At 37.4% G+C, this 25,425-nt stretch overlaps 1 protein-coding gene across 6 annotated transcripts in view; it reads left to right on the top strand.

Annotated features, from left to right (window-relative positions):
- LOC118929992 (E3 SUMO-protein ligase RanBP2) overlaps nt 1–25,425 on the top strand; it is an 80,675-nt gene that overhangs the window by 9,968 nt on the left and 45,282 nt on the right. For all 6 annotated transcript variants that reach the window (XM_036920721.2, XM_057496867.1, XM_057496866.1 and 3 more), the window contains exons 2-6: nt 1,879–1,946; nt 3,207–3,318; nt 3,823–3,975; nt 24,573–24,803; nt 25,127–25,272. In XM_036920721.2, coding sequence (XP_036776616.2) covers nt 1,879–1,946; nt 3,207–3,318; nt 3,823–3,975; nt 24,573–24,803; nt 25,127–25,272 — 710 coding nt within the window. The remainder of the gene's footprint in view (nt 1–1,878; nt 1,947–3,206; nt 3,319–3,822; nt 3,976–24,572; nt 24,804–25,126; nt 25,273–25,425) is intronic.

Here is a 25,425-nt window from a genome sequence, read left to right as displayed (position 1 = left end):
GATAAGTGTTAGGTTCGTATATCTTTCTCCAGTAATTTACATTTATGTATGTATGTATGTATAATTTACATTAGTGTTGGGCATACAGTATAATTACATATATGTGTATATAAATAATGTAGTAATGATCACCAACAATAAGTCTAGTTAACATTTATCACCATCACAGGTACAGAATTTTTTTTTCGTGATGAGAACTTTAAAGATTTATTCTCAGCTGTTTGTAAATACGTAAGATGGTATTATTGACTGTAAACACCATGCTGTGTATTTCATCCATTTATTTTTTTATTAAGGTATTATTGATGTACACTCTCATGAAGGTTTCACATGAAAAAAAAATGTGGTTGCTACATTCACCCATATTATTGAGGTCCTCCACATACCCCATTGCAGTCACTGTCCATCAGTGTAGTAAGATGCCACAGAGTCACTATTTGCCTTCTCTTTGCTACACTGTCTTCCCCATGACCCCCCACACCATGTGTACTGAACATAATACCCCTCAATCTCCTTCTCCCTCACCCACCCTTCCCTTCTCCTCCCCTTTGGTAACCTCTAGTCCCTTCTTGGAGTCTGTGAGTCTGCTGCTGTTTTGTTCCTTCAGTTTTGCATCATTGCTATACTCCAAAAATCAGGGAAATCATTTGGTACTTGTCCTTCTTTGCCTAGCTTATTTCACTGAGTATAATATCCTCCAGCTCCATCCATGTTGTTGCAAATGGTAGGATTTGTTTCTTTCTTATGGCTGAATAGTATTACATTGTGTATATGTGCCACATCTTCTTTATCCATTCGTCTTCTGATGGACACTTAGTTGGTTCCATATCTTGGCTATTGTAAATAATGCTGCGATAAACATAGGGGTGCATATGTCTTTTTGAATCTGAGAGGTTGTATTCTTTGGGTAAATTCCAAGGAGTGGGATTCCTGGGTCAAATGGTATTTCTATTTTGAGTTTTTTGAGGACCCTCCATACTGCTTTCCACAATGGTTGAACTAGCTTACATTCCCACCAGCAGTGTAGGAGGGTTCCCCTTTCTCCGCATCCTTGCCAGCATTTGTTGTTCCTATTCTTTTCTGTATTGGCCATTCTTACTGGTGTGAGGTGATATCTCATTGAAGTTTTAATTTCCATTTCCCTGATAATTAGTGATGTGGAACATCTTTTCATGTGTCTGTTGGCCATCTGAATTTCTTCTTTGGAGAAGTGTCTGTTCATATCCTCTGCCCATTTTTTAATTGGGTTATTTGCTTTTTGGTTGTTGAGGCATGTGAGTTCTTTATATATTTTGGATGTTACCCCTTGTTGGATATGTTGTTTACAGTTATATTCAGAATATATATTCAGAATACATACAGATATACAGATATATCCTCCCATACTGAAGGATGCGTTTTTGTTCTGTTGATGGTGTCCTTTGCCTTACAGAAGCTTTTTAGTTTGATGTAGTCCTGTGTGTTCATTTTTGCTTTTGTTTTCCTTGCTCAAGAAGTGTTCAGGAAGAAGTTGCTCATGTTTATATTCAAGAGAGTTTTGCCTGTTTTCTTGTAAGGGTTTTATAGTTTCATGACTTATATTCAGGATTTGATCCATTTTGAGGTTACTTTTGTGTATGGTGTTAGACAGTGATCCAATTTCATTCCCTTGCATGTAGCTGTCCAATTTTGCCAACACCAGTTATTGAAGAGGCTGTCATTTCCCTGGTATTATGACTTTTTAGAACATCCATTTCTACAGGCAATTTTTAACTTTTTAAGTGAACAAAATCAAATTATTAATGATAACCTTGTTAGGGCAGATTTTTAGTTCTTGTGAAAAATTTGCCAAATTCATAATGTGAAAAGTAAAAGAACTCTTAAATTTTTTTTTTTTAGAAGTCAATGAAGGGATTCTATTTTGCAAAACTGTACTATGAAGCTAAAGAATATGATCTTGCTAAAAAGTAAGTACCAAACTCTGAACTTGCAGTAGGTTTCTAAAATCAGTGCCTTTACCTCATGTTCTTCTTTGAAATGGGTGATTATTTTTTGGCAGTTCTTCCTAAGTGTGTCCTTGAAATGAGGGAATTCATTTCAGACTGATGTTAAGGGCTAGCTTTGATTTCATGTAGATGACTCTAGAATAAGTATTTTCTGCATGCTTTCTGCTTGCTTGTACATAGGGCAAGAAATTGTTTGGCTTAAAACACTTTTTCTAAAGATTGTCCTGGGTTAGAAAAAAAGAGAACCAAGTTTATATCTTAATTTCTTCCTGGTTATATACCTGTCACTTTACCTGTCTTTCAGCTGGAAATAGAAATGAATACAAAATTAAACTGTGATTCCTGGAAAGGAGACAGTATTGTGTAAATGATATTTAATTGACTCAACAGGTGATACTCAGGTTTTTTCTCACCTATAGGGCCAAGAATTTGGTGATCTGATTTCCTGGTGTGGAGTGGTTTAAAGCAGGAAATTAGAAGGGAGGCAGATTAAAGGCATAGATAGGAAGATAGAAATGCTGATAAGTAAGGAAAATGGTAGCGCCTTTATTTAACTAACAACAATGGGCTGTTAACCCTTATTCCTTATTAATAGGACACTTTTTCCTCCAGTTTTGATTTTTGGTGTCATTTCTCTTATGGTCACTCACTGAGCCTACAAGATGCTTACGTTTTAGTTACTTGATTTAAGAAATGGAAATTATCAGCATTTGGTAATGTATTTAGTAATTTTTTTCTCTGCTCTAATTTCAACTCAGTGCTGTTACATATTTTATTTAAAAAGGTCAGTACATTCTATTGTTACTTCAGAAATGGCAATCTTTAGTAGTCTATAACTTTAAAAATATTTAATCACTTTCTGATTTCTGTACAAAACTCTTCAGTGGTTTACCAAGTGTAATCAGGAAGAAAAAGTAATTTATGTTTTCATTTTTTGTGTGAGTACCACTGGAAGAAATATTTGGTATATGTAGCATTTTATGGTAAAATGGTTATGTTGTCAACTTTGTGTGTTTGTGTTTAAGTGTTATTCATGTCTTTCTGTGGATACTTTTGAGTTATCTATCTATATATTAGAGTAAATAGTGGTAGTCAAATTAGAGTAATGATGTAATTTAGTTTAGTGGTTGCTTTGGTTTAAGATGTACTCTTCAGTTAGCATTTAAATAGTTATAAATGTGATAATTTGAAGATTATTTTTGTATTACTGTTTTTAAACAGATACATATCTACATATATTAATGTGCAAGAAAGAGATCCCAAAGCTCACAGATTTCTTGGTCTTCTTTATGAAGTGGAGGAAAACATAGACAAAGCTGTTGAATGTTACAAGGTAAACCACATAATGTTAAAATACAGCCCTTTGCACAAAAACATAATGCCCAGAATAATTTACATAATAGTTAAAATATATGTTATGGATGTGTAAAAACAAGCCTTGGTATCATAGCATTTCTAGAGACGCAGCTTGGAATAAGTTTTGAATTATTTGGTCCAGAGTATGCTGTAATTTATCCTTAAGAGGTTAGCACTTGTAAAAGAAAGATTAATACCTAAAAGTAGTAAGTCTAACATAGTGATAAATGCTGTTATGTGTACAGTTTTCTTTCTCTCTTTTTTTGGAGGGAGGGTGGCATTTATATAATAAAATCATAATTTTCCTTTAATTCATCTTCAGAAAAATTCCAGGATACCTTAATTTTAACAACTTTGAAATAACATGTGGTCATTGAGGAATAGAGTTTTTAATGGGGGCAGTGATATATTTTTAGATTTTGTATATGAGTGTATGTACTTCAGGAATCCTACTAATTTATTATTTCTTTTCTGATAACAGCGTTCCGTGGAATTAAACCCAACACAGAAAGATCTTGTGTTGAAGATTGCAGAACTGCTTTGTGAAAATGACATTACTGATGGAAGAGCAAAATATTGGGTTGAAAGAGCAGCTAAACTTTTCCCAGGAAGTCCTGCAATTTATAAACTAAAGGTAAAAAAATGAACAAAACAATATAGCAGAATCAGTTGGGGAAAACTTAAGACACAACCATTTCCAGTATTTGGCATTTGAATAACTTTTCAGCAGCAAACCTTAAACCAGTGGAGGTGGGCAGTTGGTAGAAAATGGGTAAAGAAGGTCAGAAGGTACAAATTTCCAGTTATAAGTAAGTCATGGGGGTGTAATGTAGAGCATGGTGACTATTGTTAACAGTACTGTATTTTATTTATTCACATATTTATTTTGTATTTTTTTTCTTTTGGTATCAATATAAAATCACATGGGCAACATTGTGGTTACTAGATTCCCCCCATTATCAAATCCCCACAACGTACCCCATTATAGTCACTGTCCATCAGCATAGTAAGATGCTATAGAGTCACTACTTGTCTTCTCTGTGCTATACTGCCCTCCCCGTGCCCCTCATGCCCCCCCAACATTATGTGTGCTAATTGTAATGCCCCTTATTCCCCTTCTCCTTCCCATCCCATCCAGCCTCCCCAGTCCCTTTCCCTTTGGTAGCTGTTAGTCCATTCTTGGGTTCTGGGAATCTGCTGCTGTTTTGTTCCTTCAGTTTTTGCTTTGTTCTTATACTCCACAGATGAGTGAAATCATTTGGTACTTGTCTTTCTCCATCTGGCTTATTTCACTGAGCATAATACCCTATAGCTCTAACCATGTTGTTGCAAGTGGTAGGATTTGTTTTCTTCTTATGGCTGAATAATATTCCATTGTGTATATGTACCACCTCTTCTTTATCCATTCATCTACTGATGGACACTGAGGTTGCTTCCATTTCTTGGCTATTATAAATAGTGCTGCGATAAACGTAGAGGTACCTATGTCTTTTTGAAACTGGGATCCTGCATTTTTAGGGTAAATTCCTAAGAGTGGAATTCTGGGTCAGATGGTATTCCTATTTTTAGTGTTTTGAGGAACCTCCATATTGCTTTCCACAGTGGTTGAACTACTCTACATTCCCACCAGCTTTGTAGGAGGGTTCCCCTTTCTCCGCATCCTCACCAGCATTTGTTGTTCGTATTCTTTTCTATGTTGGCCATCCAAACTGGTGTGAGGTGGTATCTTGTTGTGGTTTTAATTTGCATTTCCCTGATAATTAGTGATGTGGATCATCTTTTCATGTGCCTGTTGGCCATCTGAATTTCTTCTTTGGAGAACTGTCGGTTCTTATCCTCTGCCCATTTTTTAATCGGGTTATTTGCTTTTTGGATGTTGACACATGTGAGTTCTTTATACATTTGGATGGTAACCCCTTGTCAGATATGTCATTTACAAATATATTCTCCCACACTGTGGGATGCCTTTTTGTTCTGCTGATGGTGTCCTTTGCTGTACAGAAGCTTTTTAGCATGATGTAGTCCCATTTGTTCATTTTTATTTTGTTTCCCTTGCCCAAGGAGATGCATTCAGGAAAAATTGCCCATGTTTCTATTCAAGAGATTTTTGCCTGTTTTCTTCTAAGAGTTTTATGGTTTCATGACTTACATTCAGGTCTTTGATCCATTTGAGTTTACTTTTGTGTATGGGGTTAGACAATAATACAGTTTCATTCCCTTGCATGTAGCTGTCTAGTTCTGAGAACACCAGTTGTTGAAGAGGCTGTTGTTTCCCCATCATATGTCCATAGCTCCCGTATATTAATTGACCATATATGCTTGGATTTATATCTGGGCTCTCTAGTCTGTTCCGTTGGTCTATGGGTCTGTTCTTGTGCCAGTACCAAATTATCTTCATTACTGTGGCTTTGTAGTAGAGCTTGAAGTCAGGGAGTGTAATCCCCCCAGGTTTATTCTTCCTTCTCAGGATTGCTTTGGCTATTCAGGGTCTTTGTGGTTCCATATGAATTTTAGAACTATTTGCTCTAGTTCATTAAAGAATGCTGTTGGTATTTTGATAGGGATTACATTGAATCTGTAGATTGCTTTAGGCAGTATGGCCATTTTGACAATATTAATTCTTCTTATCCATGAGCATGGAATGTGTTTCCATTTTTTGGTATCTTCTTTAATTTCTCTCATGAGTGTGTTGTAGTTTTCAAAGTATAGGTCTTTCTCTTCCTTGGTTAGGTTTATTCCTAGGTATTTTATTCTTTTTGATGCAGTTGTGAATGGAATTGTTTTCCTAATTTCTCTTTCTGCTAGCTTATCGTTAGTGTATAGGAATGCAACAGATTTCTGTGTGTTGATTTTGTATCCTGCAATTTTCCTGAATTCAGATTATAGATCTTGTAGTTTTGGAGTGGATTCTTTATGGTTTTTTGTTTACAATATCATGTCATCTGCAAACAGTGACAGTTTAATTTCTTCTTCACCAATCTGGATGCCCTTTATTTCTTTGTGTTGTCTGATTGCTGTGGCTAGGACCATCAGAACTGTGTTGAATAAAAGTTGAGAGAGTGGGCATCCCTGTCTTGTTCCTGATCTTAAAGGAAAAGCTTTCAGCTTCTCACTGTTAAGTATGATGTTGGCTGTGGGTTTGTCATATATGGCCTTTATTATGCTGAGATACTTGCCTTCTATACCCATTTTGTTGAGAGTTTTTATCATGAATGGATGTTGAATTTTGTCGAATGCTTTTTCAGCATCTATGGAGATGATCATGTGATTTTTGTCCTTTTTGTTGATGTGGATGATGTTGATGGATTTTCTAATGTTGTACCATCCTTGCATCCCTGGAATAAATCCTACTTGATCATGATGGATGTTCTTTTTGATGTATTTTTGAATTCGGTTTGCTAATATTTTGTTGAGTATTTTTGCATCTATGTTCATCAGGGGTATTGTTCTGTAATTTTCTTTTTCTGTGGTGTCTTTGCCTTGTTTTGGTATTAGAGTGATGCTGGCCTCGTAGAATGTGTTTGGGAATATTCCCTCTTCTGCTTTTTGGAAAACTTTAGAGGAGGATGGGTATTAGGTCTTCATTAAATGCTTGATAGAATTCAGCAGTGAAACCATCTGTCCAGGGGTTTTGTTACCAGGTAGTTTTTTGATTACCAATTCAATTTCCTTGCTGGTAATTGGTTTATTCAGATTTTCTGTTTCTTCATGGGTCAGTCTTGGACGGTTGTACTTTTATAGAAAGTTGTCCATTTTTTCTAGGTTATCCAGTTTGTTAGCATATAATTTTTCATAGTGTTCTCTCATCATTCTTTGTATTTCTGCGGTGTCTGTAGTGATTTTTCCGTTCTCATTTCTGATTCTGTTTATGTGTGTAGACTCTTTTTTTCTTCAAAGGTCTGGCTAGGGTTTTATCTATTTTGTTTATTTTCTCAACGAAGCAGCTCTTGCTTTCATTGATTCTATTGTTTTGTTCTTCTTAATTTTATTTATTTGTACTCTAATCTTTATTATGTCCCCTGTCCTACTGACTTTGGGCCTCATTTGTTGTTCTTTTTCTAGTTTCTAATTTCATTAATTGTGAGTTTCGACTGTTCATTTGGTACTGTTTTTCTTCCCTGAGGCAGGCCTTTATTGCAATATACTTCCCTCTTAGCACGGCCTTCACTGCGTCCCACAGAGTTTGCAGTGTTGAATTATTGTTGTCATTTGTCTCCATATATTGCTTGATTTCTGTTTTTATTTGGTCATAGATCCATTTGGTTATTTAGGAGCATGTTGTTAAGCCTCCATGTGTTTGTGGGTTTTTTTGCGTGTAATGTATTTGTAGTTTCATACTTTTGTGGTCTGAGACACTGGTTGGTACAATTTCAATCTTTTTGAATTGTATTTTGTATTTTTATTATTGTTTATTTTTTGTTGAAGTGTTGATATACAGCCTTACATTGCATGCAAGTATAACAGCACAGTGGTTAAACACTTCCCATATTACTAAATCATCACCCCCAGTAGCACAGTTTATATCTGTCAGCATAGGAAGATGTTACAGAATCATTGGCTATATTCTCCATGCTGTACTACCATCCCCTTGACCAACTTGTATTATGAATGAGAATTTTTGTGCCCCCTTATCCTCCCCACCTGCCCACCTCAACCCTTTCCCCATGGAAGCCACCAGACACTTCTCAATGTCTTGTTAGTCTACTGTTACTTTGTTCATTTTATTTTGTTTTTATATTCTACAGATAACTGAAATCATGGTATTTGTCTTTCTCTGCCTGGCTTATTTCATTGAGCATAGTATCCCCAAGGTACATCCATTTTGTTGGTAATGGAAGGATTTCTTTTTTTTATGGCTTAATAATATTCCGCTGTGTTTATGTGCCACATCTTTATCCATTCATCTATTGATGGGCAGTAGTTGCTTCCATATCTTTGCTATTGTGAAAAATGTGGTGATAAACGTATTGTTTATAATGTGCATATATATCATTCGAGGCAGGGATTTTGTTTTCTTTGGGTAAATTCCTACAAGTGGAATTACTGGGGCAAATGATACCTCTATTTTTAGTTTTTGAGGAACTTCCATGTTGCTTTCCACTGTGGCTATACCAATTTACATTCCCACCGACAGTGTAGGAAGGTTCCCCTTTCTCCACATCCTTGCTATCAGTTGCTATTTCTTGCCTTTTGGATAGTGGCCAATCTAATTGGTGTGAGGTGGTATCTCACTGGTTTTGATTTGTGTTTCTCTGATGATTAGCGATGTGGAGCAACTTTTCATGTGTCTTTTGGCCATTTGTATTTCTTCTTGGAGAAGTATGTTTTAAGGTCCATTTTTGATCGGCTTATTTGTTTTTTGGGAGTTGAGTTGTATGAGTTCCTTACGTGTTTTGGATGTTAACCCCATATCAGGTGAGTCGCTTATGAATATATTCTCCCACACTGTAGGTTACCTTTTTGTTCTGCTCATGGTGTCCTTTTCTGTACAGAAGCATTTTAGTTTGATGTAGTCCCACTTGTTCAATTTTGATTTTGTATTCCTTGCCTGAGGACATGTGTACAGGAAAAACATTGTTCATACTTCTGTTCATGAGAATTTTGACTGTTTTCTTTCAAGAGTTTAATGGTTTCATGTCTTACATTCAGGTCTTTGATCCATTTCAAGTATACTTTTGTGTATAAAGTTAGACAGCAATCCAGTTTCATTCTCTTACATGTAGCTGCCCCATTGTACTGACATCAGTTGTTGGAGAGGCTGTCTTTTCCCTGTTGTACATTCATGGCTTCTTTACCATATAATAATTGACCATATATAAATGGGTTTATATCTGGGCTCTCTAATTCTATTCCACTGATCTATGGGTCTGTTCTTTTTTTTTTAATTTTTTTTTAAAAATTTTATTTTGGTATCATTAATCTACAGTTACATGAAGGACATTATGTTCACTAGGCTTCCCCCCTCACCAAGTCACCCCCACATACCCATTCACAGTCACAGTCCATCAACATAGTAAGATGCTGTAAAATCACTACTTGTCTTCTCTGTGTTGCACAGCCCTCCCCGTGCCTCCCCACACTATACATGTTAATCGTAACGCTCCCTTTCTTTTTTCCCGCCCTTATCCCTCCCTTCCCACCCGTCCTCCCCAGACCCTTTCCCTTTGGTAACTGTTAGTCCATTCTTGGGTTCTGTGATTCTGCTGCTGTTTTGTTCCTTCAGTTTTCCTTTGTTCTTATACTCCACATATGAGGGAAATCATTTGGTACTTGTCTTTCTCCGCCTGGCTTATTTCACTGAGCATAATACCCTCTAGCTCCATCCATGTTGTTGCGAATGGTAGGATCTGTTTTTTTCTTACGGCTGCGTAATATTCCACAGTGTATATGTACCACGTCTTCTTTATCCGTTCATCTACTGATGGACATTTAGGTTGCTTCCATATCTTGGCTATTGTAAATAGTGCAGTGATAAACATAGGGGTGCATCTGTCTTTTTCAAACTGGAGTGCTGCATTCTTAGGGTAAATTTCTAGAAGTGGAATTCCTGGGTCAAATGGTATTTCTATTTTGAGCATTCTGAGGAACCTCCATACTGCTTTCCACAATGGTTGAACTAGTTTACATTCCCACCAGCAGTGTAGGAGGGTTCCCCTTTCTCCACAACCTCGCCAACATTTGTTTTTGTTTGACTTTTCAATGATGGCAATCCTTACTGGTGTGAGGTGATATCTCATTGTGGTTTTAATTTGAATTTCTCTGATGATTAGCGATGTGGAGCATCTTTTCATTTGCCTGTTGGCCATCTGGATTTCTTCTTCAGAGAAATGTCTGTTCAGCTCCTCTGCCCAATTTTTTAATTGGATTATTTGCTTTTTGTTTGTTGAGGTGTGTGAGTTCTTTATATATTTTGGATGTTGATACTTTATTGGATCTGTCACTTATGAATATGTTCTCCCATACTGTAGGATACCTTTTTGTTCTATTGGTGGTGTCCTTTGCTGTACAGAAGCTTTTTAGCTTGATATAGTCCCACTTGTTCATTTTTGCCTTTGTTTCCCTTCCCCAGGGAGATATGTTCATGAAGAAGTCACTCATATTTATGTCCATGAGATTTTTGCCTATGTGTTTTTCTAAGAGTTTTATGGTTTCATGACTTACATTCAGGTCTTTGATCCATTTGGAGTTTACTTTTGTATATGGGGTTAGACAGTGATCCAGTTTCATTCTCTTACATGTAGCTGTCCAGTTTTGTCAGCACCATCTGTTGAAGAGACTTTCATTTTCCCATTGTATGTCCATGGCTCCTTTATTGTATATTAATTGACCATATATGTTTAGGTTAATGTCTGGAGTTTCTGTTCTGTTCCACTGGTCTGTGGCTCTGTTCTTGTGCCAGTACCAAATTGTCTTGATTACTGTGGCTTTGTAGTAGAGCTTGAAGTGGGGGAGCGAGATACCCCCCACTTTATTCTTCCTTCTAGGATTGCGTAGGCTATTCAGGGTCTTTGACGGTTCCATATGAATTTTTGAACTATTTGTTCCAGTTCATTGAAGAATGCTGCTGGTAATTTGATGGGGACTGCATCGAATCTGTATATTGCTTTGGGCAGGATGGCCATTTTGATGATATTAATTCTTCCTAGCCAGGAGCATGGGATGAGTTTCCATTTGTTAGTGACCTCTTTAATTTCTCTTAAGAGTGTCCTGTAGTTTTCAGGGTATAGGTCTTTCACTTCCTTGGTTAGGTTTATTCCTAGGTATTTTATTCTTTTTGATGCTATTGTGAATGGAATTGTTTTCCTGATTTCTCTTTCTATTAGTTCATTGTTAGTGTATAGGAACGCTACAGATTTCTGTGTGTTAATTTTGTATCCTGCAAATTTGCTGAATTCCAATATTAGTTCTAGTAATTTTGCAGTGGAGTCTTTAGGGTTTTTTATGTACAATATCATCATCTGCAAATAGTGACAATTTGACTTCTTCCTTACCAATCTGGATTCCTTGTATTTCTTTGTTTTGTCTGATTGCCATGGCTAGGAACTCCAGTACCACGTTGAATAACAGTGGGGAGAGTGGGCATCTCTGTCTTGTTCCGATCTCAGAGGAAAGGCTTTCAGCCTCTCGCTGTTCAGTATGATGTTAGCTGTGGGTTTATCATATATGGCCTTTATTATGTTGAGGTACTTGCCCTCTATACCCATTTTGTTGAGAGTTTTTATCATGAATGGATGTTGAATTTTGTCGAATGCTTTTTCAGCATCTATGGAGATGATCATGTGGTTTTTGTCCTTTTTGTTGATGTGGTGGATGATGTTGATGGATTTTCGAATGCTGTACCATTCTTGCATCCCTGAGATGATTCCCACTTGGTTATGGTGTGTGATCCTTTTGATGTATTTTTGAATTTGGTTTGCTAATATTTTGTTGAGTATTTTTGCATCTACGTTCATCAGGGATATTGGTCTGCAGTTTTCTTTTTTGGTGGGGCTTTGCCTGGTTTTGGTATTAGGGTGATGTTGGCTTCATAGAATGAGTTTGGCAGTATCCCCTCCTCCTCTATTTTTTGGAAAACTTTAAGGAGAATGGGTATTATATCATTTCTGTATGTCTGATAAAATTCTGAAGTAAATCCATCTGGCCCGGGGATTTTGTTCTTGGGTAGTTTTTTGATTACTGCTTCAATTTCATTGCTGGTAATTGGTCTATTTAGATTTTCTGTTTCTTTCAGTCAGTCTTGAAAGGTTTTATTTTTCTAGGAAGTTGTCCATTTCTCCTAGGTTTTCCAGCTTGTTAGCATATAGGTTTTCATAGTATTCTCCAATAATTCTTTGTATTTCTGTGGGGTCCATCGTGACTTTTCCTTTCTTGTTTCTGATTCTGTTGATGTGTGTTGACTCCCTTTTTCTCTTAATAAGTCTGGCTAGAGGCTTATCTATTTTGTTTATTTTCTCGAAGAACCAGCTCTTGGTTTCATTGATTTTTGCTATTGTTTTATTCTTCTCAATTTTACTTATTTCTTCTCTGATCTTTATTATGTCCCTCTATCTGCTGACGTTAGGCCTCATTTGTTCTTCTTTTTCCAATTCGATAATTGTGACATTACACTATTCATTTGGGATTGTTCTTCCTTTTTTATATATGCCTGGATTGCTATATACTTTCCTCTTAAGACTGCTTTTGCTGTGTCCCACAGAAGTTGGGGCTTTGTGTTGTTGTTGTCATTTGTTTCCATATATTGCTGGATCTCCATTTTAATTTGGTCACTGATCCATTGATTATTTAGGAGCATGTTGTTAAGTCTCCATGTGTTTGTGGGCCTTTTTGCTTTCTTTGTACAATTTATTTCTAGTTTTATACCTTTGTGGTCTGAAAAGTTGGTTGGTAGGATTTCAATCTTTTTGAATTTACTGAGGCTCTTTTTGTGGCCTAGTATGTGGTCTATTCTGGAGAATGTTCCATGTGCACTTGAGAAGAATGTGTATCCTGTTGCTTTTGGATGTAGAGTTCTATAGATGTCTATTAGGTCCATCTGTTGTAGTGTGTTGTTCAGTGCCTCTGTGTCCTTACTCATTTTCTGTCTGGTGGATCTGTCCTTTGGAGTGAGTGGTGTGTTAAAGTCTCCCAAAATGAATGCATTGCATTCTATTTCCTCCTTTAATTCTGTTAGTATTTGTTTCACATATGCTGGTGCTCCTGTGTTGGGTGCATATATATTTATAATAGTTATATCCTCTTGTTGGACTGAGCCCTTTATCATTATGTAGTGTCCTTCTTTATCTCTTGTTACTTTTTTTGTTTTGAATTCTATTTTGTCTGATACTAGTACTACAACACCTGCTTTTTCTCCTTGTTGTTTGCATGAAATATCTTTTTCCATCCCTTGACTTTTAGACTGTGCATGTCTTTGGGTTTGAGGTGAGTCTCTTGTAAGCAGCATATATATGGGACTTGCTTTTTTATCCATTCTATTACTCTGTGTCTTTTGATAGGTGCATTCAGTCCATTTACATTTAGGGTGATTACTGAAAGATATGTACTTATTGCCATTGCAGGATTTAGATTCATGGTTACCAAAGGTTCAAGGTTAGCTTCTTTACTACCTTACTGTCTAACTTAACTCACTTATTGAGCTATTATAAACGTAGCCTGGTAATTATTTCTCTCCCTTTTTATTCCTCCTCCATTCTTTATATGTTAGGTGTTTTGTTCTGTGCTCTTTTTAGGAGTGCTCCTATCTAGAGCAGTCCCTCTAAAATACCCTGTAGAGGTGGTTTGTGGGAGGCAAATTCCCTCAACTTTTGCTTGTCTGGGAATTGTTTAATCCCTCCTTCATATTTAAATGATAATCGTGCTGGATACAGTATCCTTGGTTCAAAGCCCTTCTGTTTCATTGCATTAAATATATCATGCCATTCTCTTCTGGCCTGTAAGGTTTCTGTTGAGAAGTCTGATGATAGCCTGATGGGTTTTCCTTTGTAGGTGACCTTTTTACTCTCTCTGGCTGCCTTTAATACTCTGTCCCTATCCTTGATCTTTTCCATTTTTATTATTATGTGTCTTGGTGTTGTCCTCTTTGGATCCCGTGTCTCGGGAGTTCTGTGTGCCTCCGTAGTCTGAGCAACTATTTCCTCCCCCAGTTTGGGGAAGTTCTCAGCAATTATTTCTTCAAAGACACTTTCTGTCCCTTTTTCTCTCTCTTCTTCCTCTGGTACCCCTATAATGCCGATATTGTTCCTTTGGGATCGGTCACACAGTTCTCTTAATATTGTTTCATTCCTGGAGATCCTTTTCTCTCTGCATCAGCTTCTATGTGTTCCTGTTCTCTGGTTTCTGTTCCATCAATGGCCTCTTACATCTTATCCATTCTGCTTATAAATCCTTCCAGAGTTTGTTTCACTTCTGTAATCTCCCTCGGGACATCTGTAATCTCCCTCCGGACTTCATCCCTTAGCTCTTGCATATTTCTCTGCAGCTCTGTCAGCATGTTTATGATTTTTATTTTGAATTCTTTTTCAGGGAGACTGGTTAGGTGTGCCTCTGTAGATCCTTTCTCAGGTGTAACTACTTTGGACTGCACCAGATTTTTTTGCGTTTTTATGGTGATAGCAGTGGCTGTAGGCTGGTTGCGGGTGTGTCAGCTGGGAGAAGAAAGTCCTTTCCTCCTGGGAGTTTTTGATTACCAACTCAGTTTCATTACTGGTTATTGGTCTGTTCATATTTTCTGTTTCTTCTTGTGTCAGTCTTGGAAGGTTGTAGTTTTTCTTTTTGTTTTTTAATTTTTTTAAAGTGTGGTTAATATACAACCATCTTAAATTCGTTTCAAATGTACATCACTGTGGTTCAGCAGTCTGCATGATCAACTTATATTGTGACTGTGAATTTTTGTGCCCTTTTATTCCCCTCCTGCTATCCCCTATACCTGTCTCCGCCCCTTCCCTTTGGCAACCAATAATCACTTCTCAGTTTCTTTGAGTTTACTGCTGTTTTGTTCCTTCTGTTTTGTGCTGTTATATTCCACAGATAAGTGAAATAGTATGGTACTTGTCTTTCTCCTCCTGGCTTTTTTTCACCAAGCATAGTAATACCCTCTAGATCCATCCATGTTGTTGCAAATGGCAGGATTTATTTTCTTTTTATGGCTGAATAACACTGCATTGTGTATACGTACCACCTCTTCTTTTTCCATTCATTTATTGATGGACACTTAGGTTGCTTCCATGTCTTGGCTATTGTAAATAGTGCTGCAGTAAACAGGGGAACATATGTCTTTTCGAATCAGGGATTTTGTTTTCTTTGGGTAAATTCCTAGGAGGTGGAATTACTGACTCAAATTGTATTTCTAGTTTTAGTTTTTAAGGAACCTCTGCATACTGCTTTCCACAGTGGCTGCACCAATTTACATTCTCAGCAGCAGTGTAGGAGGGTCCCCCTTTCTCTGCATACTTGCCAGCATTTGTTTTTTCTTGCCTTTTGGATAGTGGCCATCCTAACTGGTGTGAGGTGATACCTCATTGTGGTTTTAATTTGCATTTCCCTGATAATTAACAATGTGGAGCATCTTTTCATGTGCCTGTTGGCTATCTGACTTTCTCCTTTGGAGAAATATGTGTTCAGGTTCTCTGCCCATTTTTTGATAGGGTTATTTGAATTTTGGGTGTTGAGGCATGTTAGTTATTTTTGGATATTAACTGCATATCAGATGACTCGTTTATGAATATATTCTCCCACACTATAGGTTACCTTTTTGTTCTGCTGGTGGTGTCCTTTGCTGTACAGCGCTTTTTAGTGTGATATAGTCCCTCTTACTGATTTTTTATTTTGTTTCCCTTTCCCGAGTAGATGTGTCCAGGAAAAAGTTGCTCATGTTTATATTCAAGAGATTTTTGCTTATGTTTTTTTCTGAGAGTGTTATTGTTTCATGACTTACATTAAGGTCTTTGATCCATTTTAAGTTTACTTTTGAGTATGGAGTTAGAACAATCCAGTTTCATTCTCTTACATGTAGCTGTCCAGTTTTGCCAGCACCAGTTGTTGTAGGAGCTGTCATTTCCCCATTGTATGTCCATGGCTTCTTTATCTTATATTAATTGCCCGTATATGCATGTGTTTATAGGGTTTATATCTGGGCTGTCTGTTCTGCTCCACAGGTCTATGGGTCTGTTCTTGTGCCAGTACCAAATCGTTTTCATTACTGTAGCTTTGTAGTAGAGCTTGAAGTCAGGGTGCATAATCCCCCCCAGGTTTGTTCTTCTTTCCCAGCATTGCTTTGGCTACTTGGGGTCTTTTGTGGTTTCATATGAATTTTAGTACTATTTGTTGTAGTTCATTGAAGAATGCTGTTGGTATTTTGATAGGGATTGAACTGAATCTGTAAATTGCCTTGGACAGCATGGCCACTTTGACAATATTAATTCCTCCTATCCATAAGCACGGGATAGGTTTCCATTTATTGGCATTTTCTTTAATTTCCCTCATTAGTGTCTTGTAGTTTTCAGAGTGTAGGTCTTTCACCTCCTTGGTTCAGTTTATTCCTAGGTATTTTATTCTTTTTGATGCAGTTGTAAATGGAGTTTTCCTGATTTCTCTTTCTGCTAGTTTGTTGTTACTATATAGGAATGCAACAGATTACTCTGTTTTGATTTTGTATCCTGCAACTTTGCTGAATTCAGTTATTAGTTCCAATAGTTTTTTGTTGGATTCTTTAGGATTTTCTGTGTATAATGTCATGTCATCTGCAAACAGTAAGAGTTTAGCTTCTTCCTTACCAATCTGGTTGCCTTTTATCTCCTTGTGTTGTCTGAATGCAGTGGTTAGGCCCTCCAGTACCATGTTGAGTAAAAGTGGTGAGACTGGACATCCTTGTCTTGTTCTGATCTTAGAGAAAAAGCTTTTAGCTTTTCACTGTTAAAAACCATGTTGGCTATGGGTTTTTCATATATGGCCTTTTATTATGTTGAGGTACATATCCTCTATACCCATTTTGTTGAGAGTTTTCATGAATGGATGTTGAATTTTGTCAAATGCCTTTTCAGCATCTATTGAGATGATCATGTGATTTTTATCCTTTTTGTTAATGTGGTTAATGATACTGATTTACGAATATCGTATACCATTCTTGTATCCCTGGTATATATCCCACTTGTTTATGATGGATGATCTTTTTGATGTATTTTTGGATTCAGTTTGCTAATATTTTGTTTAGGATTTTTGCATTTGTGTTCTTCTGTGATAATTGGTTTGTAGTTTTCCTTTTTTTTTTTTTTGTGATGTCTTTGGTGTTGGTATTGGAGTGATGCTGACCTCATAAAATGAGTTTGGAAGTGTTTCCTCCTTTTCTTCTTTTTGGAATACTTTAGGATGGTTATTAGCTCCTCTTTAAATGTTTGGTAGAATTCAGCTGTGAAGGCATCTGTACCTGGACATATGTATTTTTGGATTTTCTGATTATCAATTGATATCACTTGTAAGTAGTCTTTTCAGATTTTCTATTTCTTCATGGGTCAGTCTTGGGAGGTTTTATTTTTCTAGGAAGTTGTCCACTTGTAGGTTGTCTAATTTTTTGACATGTAATTTTTCATAGTGTTCTCTAATAATTTGTGTTTCTGTATTTATTTGTTGTGATTATTCCTTCTTCATTTCTGATTCTGTTTATGTGTGTACACTCTCTTTTCTTGGTAAGTCTTCCTGGGGTTTATCTATTTTGTTTGTTTTCTCATAGTACCAGCTCCTGGTTTCATTGATTTTTTTATTTTTTCTATTGTTTTATTCTCTATTTTGTTTCTTTCTACTCTAATATTTATTATGTCCCTCCTCCTACTAACTTTGGGTTTCATTTGTTCTTCTAGTTTCTTTGGTGGTTGTGAGTTTGGACTGTTTATTTGGGATTATTCTTGTTTTTGAGGTAGTCCTGTATTGCTGTGTACTTCCCTCTTACAACCACTTTTATGGCGTCCTACAAGTTTTGGACTGGTGTATTTTTGTTTTCATTCATTTCCTTGTATTGCTTGATTTCTATTTTAATTTCTTCATCCATTAATTAGAAGCATGACGTTTAGTCTCCATGTGTTCGTATGTCTTTTCATTTTCTTTGTGTAATTTATTTCTAGTTTTATACCATTGCTGTCTTAAAAGATGCTTTATATAATCTTTTTGAATTTATTGAAGCTTTTCTTGTGTCCTTGTATGTGATCTGTTCTTGACAACGTTCAATGTACACTTCAGAAAAATGTGTATCCTCCTGCTTTTGGGTGGAACATTCCGTAGATACTTGTGAAGTCCATCTGATCTAATGTCTTCATTCAGTGCCTCTGTTTCCTTATTTTTTTTCTGCCTGCTTGATCTACTAATGTGCATGGTGTGTTAAAGTCTCCTAAAACCAAGGTGTTGCAATCTGTTTCCCCCTTTAATTATGTTAGTATTTGTTTTACATATTTAGGTGCTCCTATGTTTTGTGCATAGCTTGTTATAATGGTAAATATTCTTGTTGGACTGACCCCTTTATTGTTATGTAATGGCATCGTTTATCTCTTGTTAACTTTCTTTGTTTTGAAATCTATATTGTGTGGCATAAGTACTGCTACTCCTGCTTTTTTCTCTCTCTTATTTACGTGAAATCTTTTTCCACCTCTTCACTTTCAGACTTTGGGTGTGAAATAAGTCTCTTAAGCAGCATATAGATGGATCTTGTTTTTTAATCTATTCTGTCTCTGTCTTTTGAATGATGCATTCAATCTACATTTAAAATAATTATAGGTATGTGCTTAATGCTATTTTATTTTTTCTGGTTGTTTCTGTAGTTCCTCTACGTTCATTTCTTCCTCACTTATACTCTTGTTATTTTAAGGTTTTCTTTAGTGTTGGGACTAGATTTCTCTTAATTTTTGTGTATCATTGGCTTTGGGTTTGTGATTGCCGTAAGGTTCATGGCTAGCTTCCTAATTACATAATAGTGTATGTTAAGGTGATGATTGCTGTATTTCAAACAAAATCTAAAAGTACTTTTTAAGAAAATTTTTCTTCCTCTTCCACACTTTATGTAGTAGATGTCATAAGCAGCATTTTTTGTGTATTCCTTGACTGATACTGTGTATAGTTTACTACTGTTGTTTTATTTTAATTTCATACTTGCTTGGTAACTAACTTGTCTATGCCTTTACTGTGGGTTTCTTTTTTTTTTTTTTAATTATGGTATTGATATACAATCTTATGAAGGTTTCACATGAGTAACATTTTGGTTTCAACATTCACCCATATTATCAACTCCCCCCCCACCACACACACACACTGCAATCACTGTCCATCAGCGTAGTAAGGTGCTATATTGTCTTCTCCATGGTGTACTGCCTTCCTGTGGGTTTATTTTCACTGGTGAAAACTGTTTCAGTTTAAGAACATTTCCATCTACAGAAGTCCTTTTAACATATCCTTTAATGGCAGTTTAGTGGTTATAAATTCCTTCAGCCTTTGTTTATCTGGGAAATTTTTAATCCCCCCTTGAAATCTGAATGATAATTTGCTGGGTAGAGGATTCTTGGTTGAAGGTCCTTATGTTTTAAAACATTAAATATTTCATGCCACTCTTCTGGTTTGTAAAAGTTCTGCTGAGAATCTGCTGATAGCCTAATGGGGTTTCTCTTATAAGTAATGTTTTTTCTCTCTGGCTGCTTTCAGTTCTCTCCTTCATTCTTTGTTTTTTCATTATATGTCTTGGTGTTGTCTTCATAGGTTCCTGTTGTTAGGGGATTTTAGCACTTATGGGACTTGAGTGTCTATTTCCTTCCCCACATTGGGGAAGTTGTCAACAATTATTTCCTCAAAGAGACTTTCTATTCTATCCCTTTGTCCTTCTCCGCCTGGTACTCCTATTACGCAAAATATTGTTTCATTTGGAGTTGTTATACACCTCTTACCATTCTTTCATTCCTAGAGCTCCTTTTTTCTCTCTTTCCTCAGCTTTGTTGTGTTCCTCCTCTCTAATTTCCATCTCATTGACTGTCTCCTCTACTTGCAGCAATCTATCATTCCCTCCATTGTATATTTCATTTCAGTTACTGAATTCTTCAGGTCTGAGTGTCTGTTTTTCAACTTTTCTATCCCTTTGTTGAAGTCCTCTCTGACATCGTCAATACTTTTGTGTATATCAGTGAGCATTTCATTTAGCCCTTCTCTGGTGTCTTATTTTGTAGTTTTGTTTGGATCAAATTCCTCTTCTCATTTTGTCAGTGTTTCTGTGTTTATTCCTTTGTATTAGGTGAATCTTATATATTTCTGGCCTAGAGATTACTGACTTTATGAAGAAGGCATCCTGTGGTGCCGAAAGATCAAGACTCTGCTCAACAGTGCCTGGTTCTCCTTTGTGGTGCAGCCCCAGTTGCTGTTGGTGGGCTCTGGGCAGGGTCCCCTTTGTGTCTGTCTGTCAGCTGTGGTCTGTCAGTCTGCTGTGGAGGGCAGTTCACCTCTGCTGGCCTTTTATGAGCAGAGCCTCAGGGTTTCTACTGGGATCATTGTTGGTGGGGGGCAGCTGTGTGGGTGCCTCCACAGTTCCGATGAGATAGGGCCAAGAAAGCTAGGAATGCCTCCTTTTTTCTACCAGGCAGCAGTCTCCCTCTGCCTGCCAGGCAGCAAAGTCTGATGCTGCTGGGCCCAGCAGGCGGGCAGGTGCACAGGGAAGTGCCTCGGGGCTGAGCTGCCAGTGAGGGGAATGGAGCATTTTAGGCTCCCATGCATGTCTGTCCACTTGGCCTGAGGGCATGATGGGGAAACATTGTCCACCTGCCCTTCTGTGGAGAGAGCTCCATCAGCCGCTTGCCCCTCTGGCACCTCTTCTGCTGCTGGCAGATCTTTCAAACTGCCACCTCTCTTTTGGGTCTCAGCAGGACAGATGGAGTGTGCTTGTCCTCCACAAGCAGCCCAAGTCTCAGTCTCCCAGAGTGCTCCAACTCTTCCTGGTGTCCAGCCCTGCTAATCATCAGAACCTAGTGCATTGTGGACTTGTGCTCCCAGAGAAGATCTCGAGGGCCAGGTGTGCAGGGTTTCTGGGCACTTAACCCTCCCTGCTCCATTCTTCTTCTGCCTGGGGGCTGGGATGGGGGAAGGAGGTTGGTCCTGCTTGATTGTGCCTCTGCCAGTTGACCCTTTTCTTTGTGTTCTTCCCCAGGTGTAGGTGGTTTGTCCTGCAGTCTTCAGGTCATTTTTGGGGTTAGTTGTATTTGCTGTAGTTGTTCCTTGTGTGGGTGGGAGGAGGTTCCTGCCTTGCCTTCCTACTCCACCGTCTGCTTTTTACCTTCTCTCCTTCGTTGTATGTTTAAAAGTTGCTAAGAGAATAGATCTTAAAAGTTCTCACCACAAGAAAAAATGGTTTGTAACTATGTGAGTTGATGGATGTTAACTAGACTTATTGTGGAAATAATTTTTTTATTTTATACATGTATCAAGTCGTTTTGTTGTATACCTTAAACTAATACAATGATATGTGCCAACTGCATCTATAAACTATAATAGCAAAACAAAATTTTTTCTTCGAAACATTGCTGAGCATATGCTGTCTCATTACACACTATCATGATTTACAAATGCTATCTCATTTCCCTTAGGGAATGATTAGTATTTTAGGGATTTTACAGTTTTATAGCTAGATGGTGGAGCTAAGATTTAAATCGAACTCTGTCTGATAGAAAATTTTTGCATCATTGAGTGAAAATTACCCATAGGATGACTGTTTTGTGGTTATTACAAAGTTTTTAAAGAACTGTTATCTAAAAATGTAAAGGATTCTTATGGGATGGTGAGGTTTTCAAGGGAAAGATGAAAGTTTCTCTAGTATGTTACAGGTTGTTACTAAAAATGATAGGGGTTGTTGCTAATGTATTAACCAATTTCTTTTTACTGAGTAAAATACAGTTTACTGAGTAGATTTTTTGGAGAAAGTCTTCCCAAGTGTGCTAGGCAAACAATTTTAAATGTATTTTGTTTATAACAGCTGCCTCCTAACTCCACTATACAGGTTTGATAGGAATTTTTAAGCTCTTTATTTTGAAGTAAAGATTTTGCATAGGAAGTTACAAAGACTGTACAGAAAGGTCCTGTGTATATTTCATCCAGCTTTCCCCAGTGGGCACATCTTGAGTAGCTGTAATACAACACCCAAATCAGGGATTTGACCTGCTACAGTGTGTATATAGTTTTTTCACTTTACCATGTGAGTAAGCAGGTGTAACCACTTCTGTAATCAAGATACAGAACTGTCCCATCATCACAAAGATTGCTGTGCTACTTCTTCATAGTCATTCCTACCCCTCGTTCCCATCACCCAAAAGCTTTGACAACTACTAAGTTCTCTGTCTTTATAATTTTGTACTTTCAAAGTGTTATGTAAATGTCATGCAGTGTAGACCTTTGAGGTTGGCATCTCTCATTCAGCAGAATGCTCTTGAGAGCCATCCAAATTGTGTGTATTACTAATTTGCTCTTTTTATTGCTGAGGGATATTTCACGGTATGAATGTGTCTTTTTGAGGGACATTTTGGTTGTTTACCAGTTTTTGGCTGTTATAAATATATGAAGAATTGTACAGATTTTAAAATTTGACATTTAAAAAAATTCCTAAATACAAATATTAGTAACATTTAAATTCTTCTTTCCCTATGATAAACAGCTGGGTTTTAAATATTAATCTAAAATGTTGGGTCTAAGTGTGTATGTTTCTTATCTTTGTGTTATGTTTCAAACAATTCCCTTACTGGCTGTGACAGTCGAGTCTGATGACAGTGACATTAAGGAACATATATAATAGTAGGGGATTATTATTCTTGCAGTGTAATAAAAATTAGTCTTCTGAAGCATTCTTATTTTCTTCAGTAGTAACTTTAAAGACATTGTCTAGAGCTAAACCTCTATATCAGATTTTTTTCTAATTTTTGCCATTGAAATCCATGAGATTTGTAGTAGTTACCAGTAATACTATTTCTCCTTAAATTTAAGGCTTACTTAAGATAAATAGCTTTTTGGCATTTGTTTAATGAATGAAAATATTAGTAGAGGACCTTTTTTTCTTGAGTATGAAGAGTAGAATTTTCGTAAAGCACTCATAATGGTGTTGATCTTTCACTTAGATATGTTTGTTTTTAAACAGATCATAGAAGTCTAGGGCTTTTTTGCAGATACAAAAAGGTGTAGTATAAGCTTAATGGAAATGATCCAGAAGAAGGAGAGAGATTAGTGAAGGCAGGAGAGCATTGAAGCAGTGCTGCTCATGGAGGCATGGCCCTTGCTAGGTGGAGGGAGCAGGGAGGATGGGTGGGTGCAGGGGGTTTGAGCGTGATGGCTCGGTTTTCTCAGTGAAGGATGAATGGTGATCCTAAGTTGAAATTGAGGGTTGTGGGAAAGTATGGGAAATTGGAAGAGAGGAGTGTGAGGTGACCTCTAAAGGGAGCAGAGAAAGTGAGTCTGGTAGAGATAAAATAGGATTTTGTGTGAGGCATTACTGGTTTGGAGTTTGAGGTTTTGAAAATCAGTCAGTAAGCCTGGTTGTGATTTCCCAAATACACTACCCTTGATTGTTCAACTGTTGGTGTGTAGGCTCAGAGAAAACAGATGGTAGGGTTCTTTTAAGGCCAGATAGAGGGAAGTAAATTGAGGGGCTCTGTAAGCAATTAGCCAGTAATTATTGGTATTAAGAATTTTGGCATTTCAGCTTGACAGAGAAGGAAAGTGTGTGTGAGTGTGTGTGTGTGTGTGTGTGTGTGTGTGTGTGTGTGTGTGTGTGTGTCTAATGGAAATTTAAAACTTGATGTGAGTGTATCAAAGAGAGCTTTCCATGTGGTAGAAGCAAATATATGTGGCAGTGAGGGCATGGGATCCCCTAGAGGGGGAAGAATAAGAGGGTGTGGTGGTCTGAGTAGTATGACCAAAATACAGATTTGGAAGGCCTTTGTCAGTGCCAAATGGATGGCTAAGAACCGGACCATAGAGATCAACTAGTTGAAGAACTCAGTAGCCAGGCTATTGTATATTTTGCACATCTTTCAGTTGCCAATTCTGGTGACAGATGTTAGAAATGAAGGAAGTAGGTTCTGTTCCAGTTGCTAATGAGGAGGAATGGATAGGTGGAGGAGATGGATAGCATGCATATCCTTTAGAAAAGAGGATTAAAACAGGTGTCAGGGGAGATGTGATTTGGAGATGTCATTGTGAATAAGTAGGTCACAAACCCCACTTCCACTACTTGTATATAGGCTAACAGAGAAAAAGCTACCATGGCAGGGAAGTGATGGGGGCTATCTCAAGTTGATGCTCCATTTAATTAAGGCCAGAAGGAGAAGACTGAGAAAATAGTGGAACAGTAAGAGCTCCAGAAAGAATGGGAGGGAGTAGGGGATTGAGTCAGATTCAGGTAGATGCAGAGTAGTTTAAGGATAAGGACTCTGATAAGAGGCTTAACTGGGAGGCCCAGGCTTTTCATGGTGACTAGAGCTTTTGGATATGGGACAGTGGTTGTGGCAGTCTCTGAGGTCAGTCTAGCCAGCCACTGCCGCTGTGTAATCCCAGATGTTTCTCCACATACATTTCTGAAGGTTTAGCTTCTGGGCTGGCAGCAACTCTCCAAAGGGGCTACTGCGGTATGTACGATGGTAGGCGCAGTGTACTGAGAATGGACACAGTGGAGTGGTACTCACAGGAGTCGTGATGTGTTTAAGATTGCACAAGTGTTTCCCTGATTTTTTTTAATAGGAGCAGCTTTTGGATTGTAAAGGTGAAGATGGATGGAATAAACTTTTTGACTTGATTCAGTCAGAACTTTATGCAAGACCTGATGATGTGCATGTGAACATCCGACTAGTGGAGCTGTATCGTTCAAATAAAAGGTTGAAGGATGCTGTGGCTCACTGCCATGAGGCAGGGAAAAATATAGCTTTGCACACAAGTTTAGAATGGAATTCGTGTGTTATAAAGACCCTTAAGGTAGGTAAAAACTCTTGGGTCTCTACATTTCTACATAGGCAATTACTGTACATTCCTTTGTGTTTAAAGCAACGCCCTCCAAGACTTAAATTTCTTTTATTTGTATATAGTAAAATGAAAATTTTTACTGGGATATTTTCAATCAATAATGGGTGGAATGGAGAAGTAAATAAAACAAATACCTATACTTCCGTTGTTACACGCTGCTCTAAAAATCAGTGTGGTTTTAGAATATAGGAAAGGGCAAAGGAATTTGTAGGCATAAAATCAGTTTTGTAACACTTGATTAAGTTTTGTGATGTAATGCTTTTTCTACAAAACAGGAATATCTGGAATCTTTACAGTGTTTGGAGTCTGACAAAAGTAACTGGCAAGCAACCAACAAAGATTTACTTTTGGCCTATGCAAATCTTACGCTTCTTACACTGTCCACTAGAAGTGTGCAAGAAAGTAGAGAATTACTGGAAAGGTATGTTGATGTAAGGGAGTGCTTCAGTATACATTCTGTAGGAGTTCAGTCTTTGGTTTAAGCATCGCTGCCGTTTTCTTCGTTCTATAACATACCCAGGGCTAATAGTTAATACAGTGAAGCACTTGGAAGCAGTCATACTTCTTTTGTGGG

The sequence above is a fragment of the Manis pentadactyla genome, chromosome 2 (assembly GCF_030020395.1).
Source record: "Manis pentadactyla isolate mManPen7 chromosome 2, mManPen7.hap1, whole genome shotgun sequence".
Classification (NCBI taxonomy): domain Eukaryota; kingdom Metazoa; phylum Chordata; class Mammalia; order Pholidota; family Manidae; genus Manis; species Manis pentadactyla.
The sequence above is the reverse complement of the archived record's forward strand: the minus strand, read 5'-3'. Positions and strand labels throughout refer to the sequence as shown.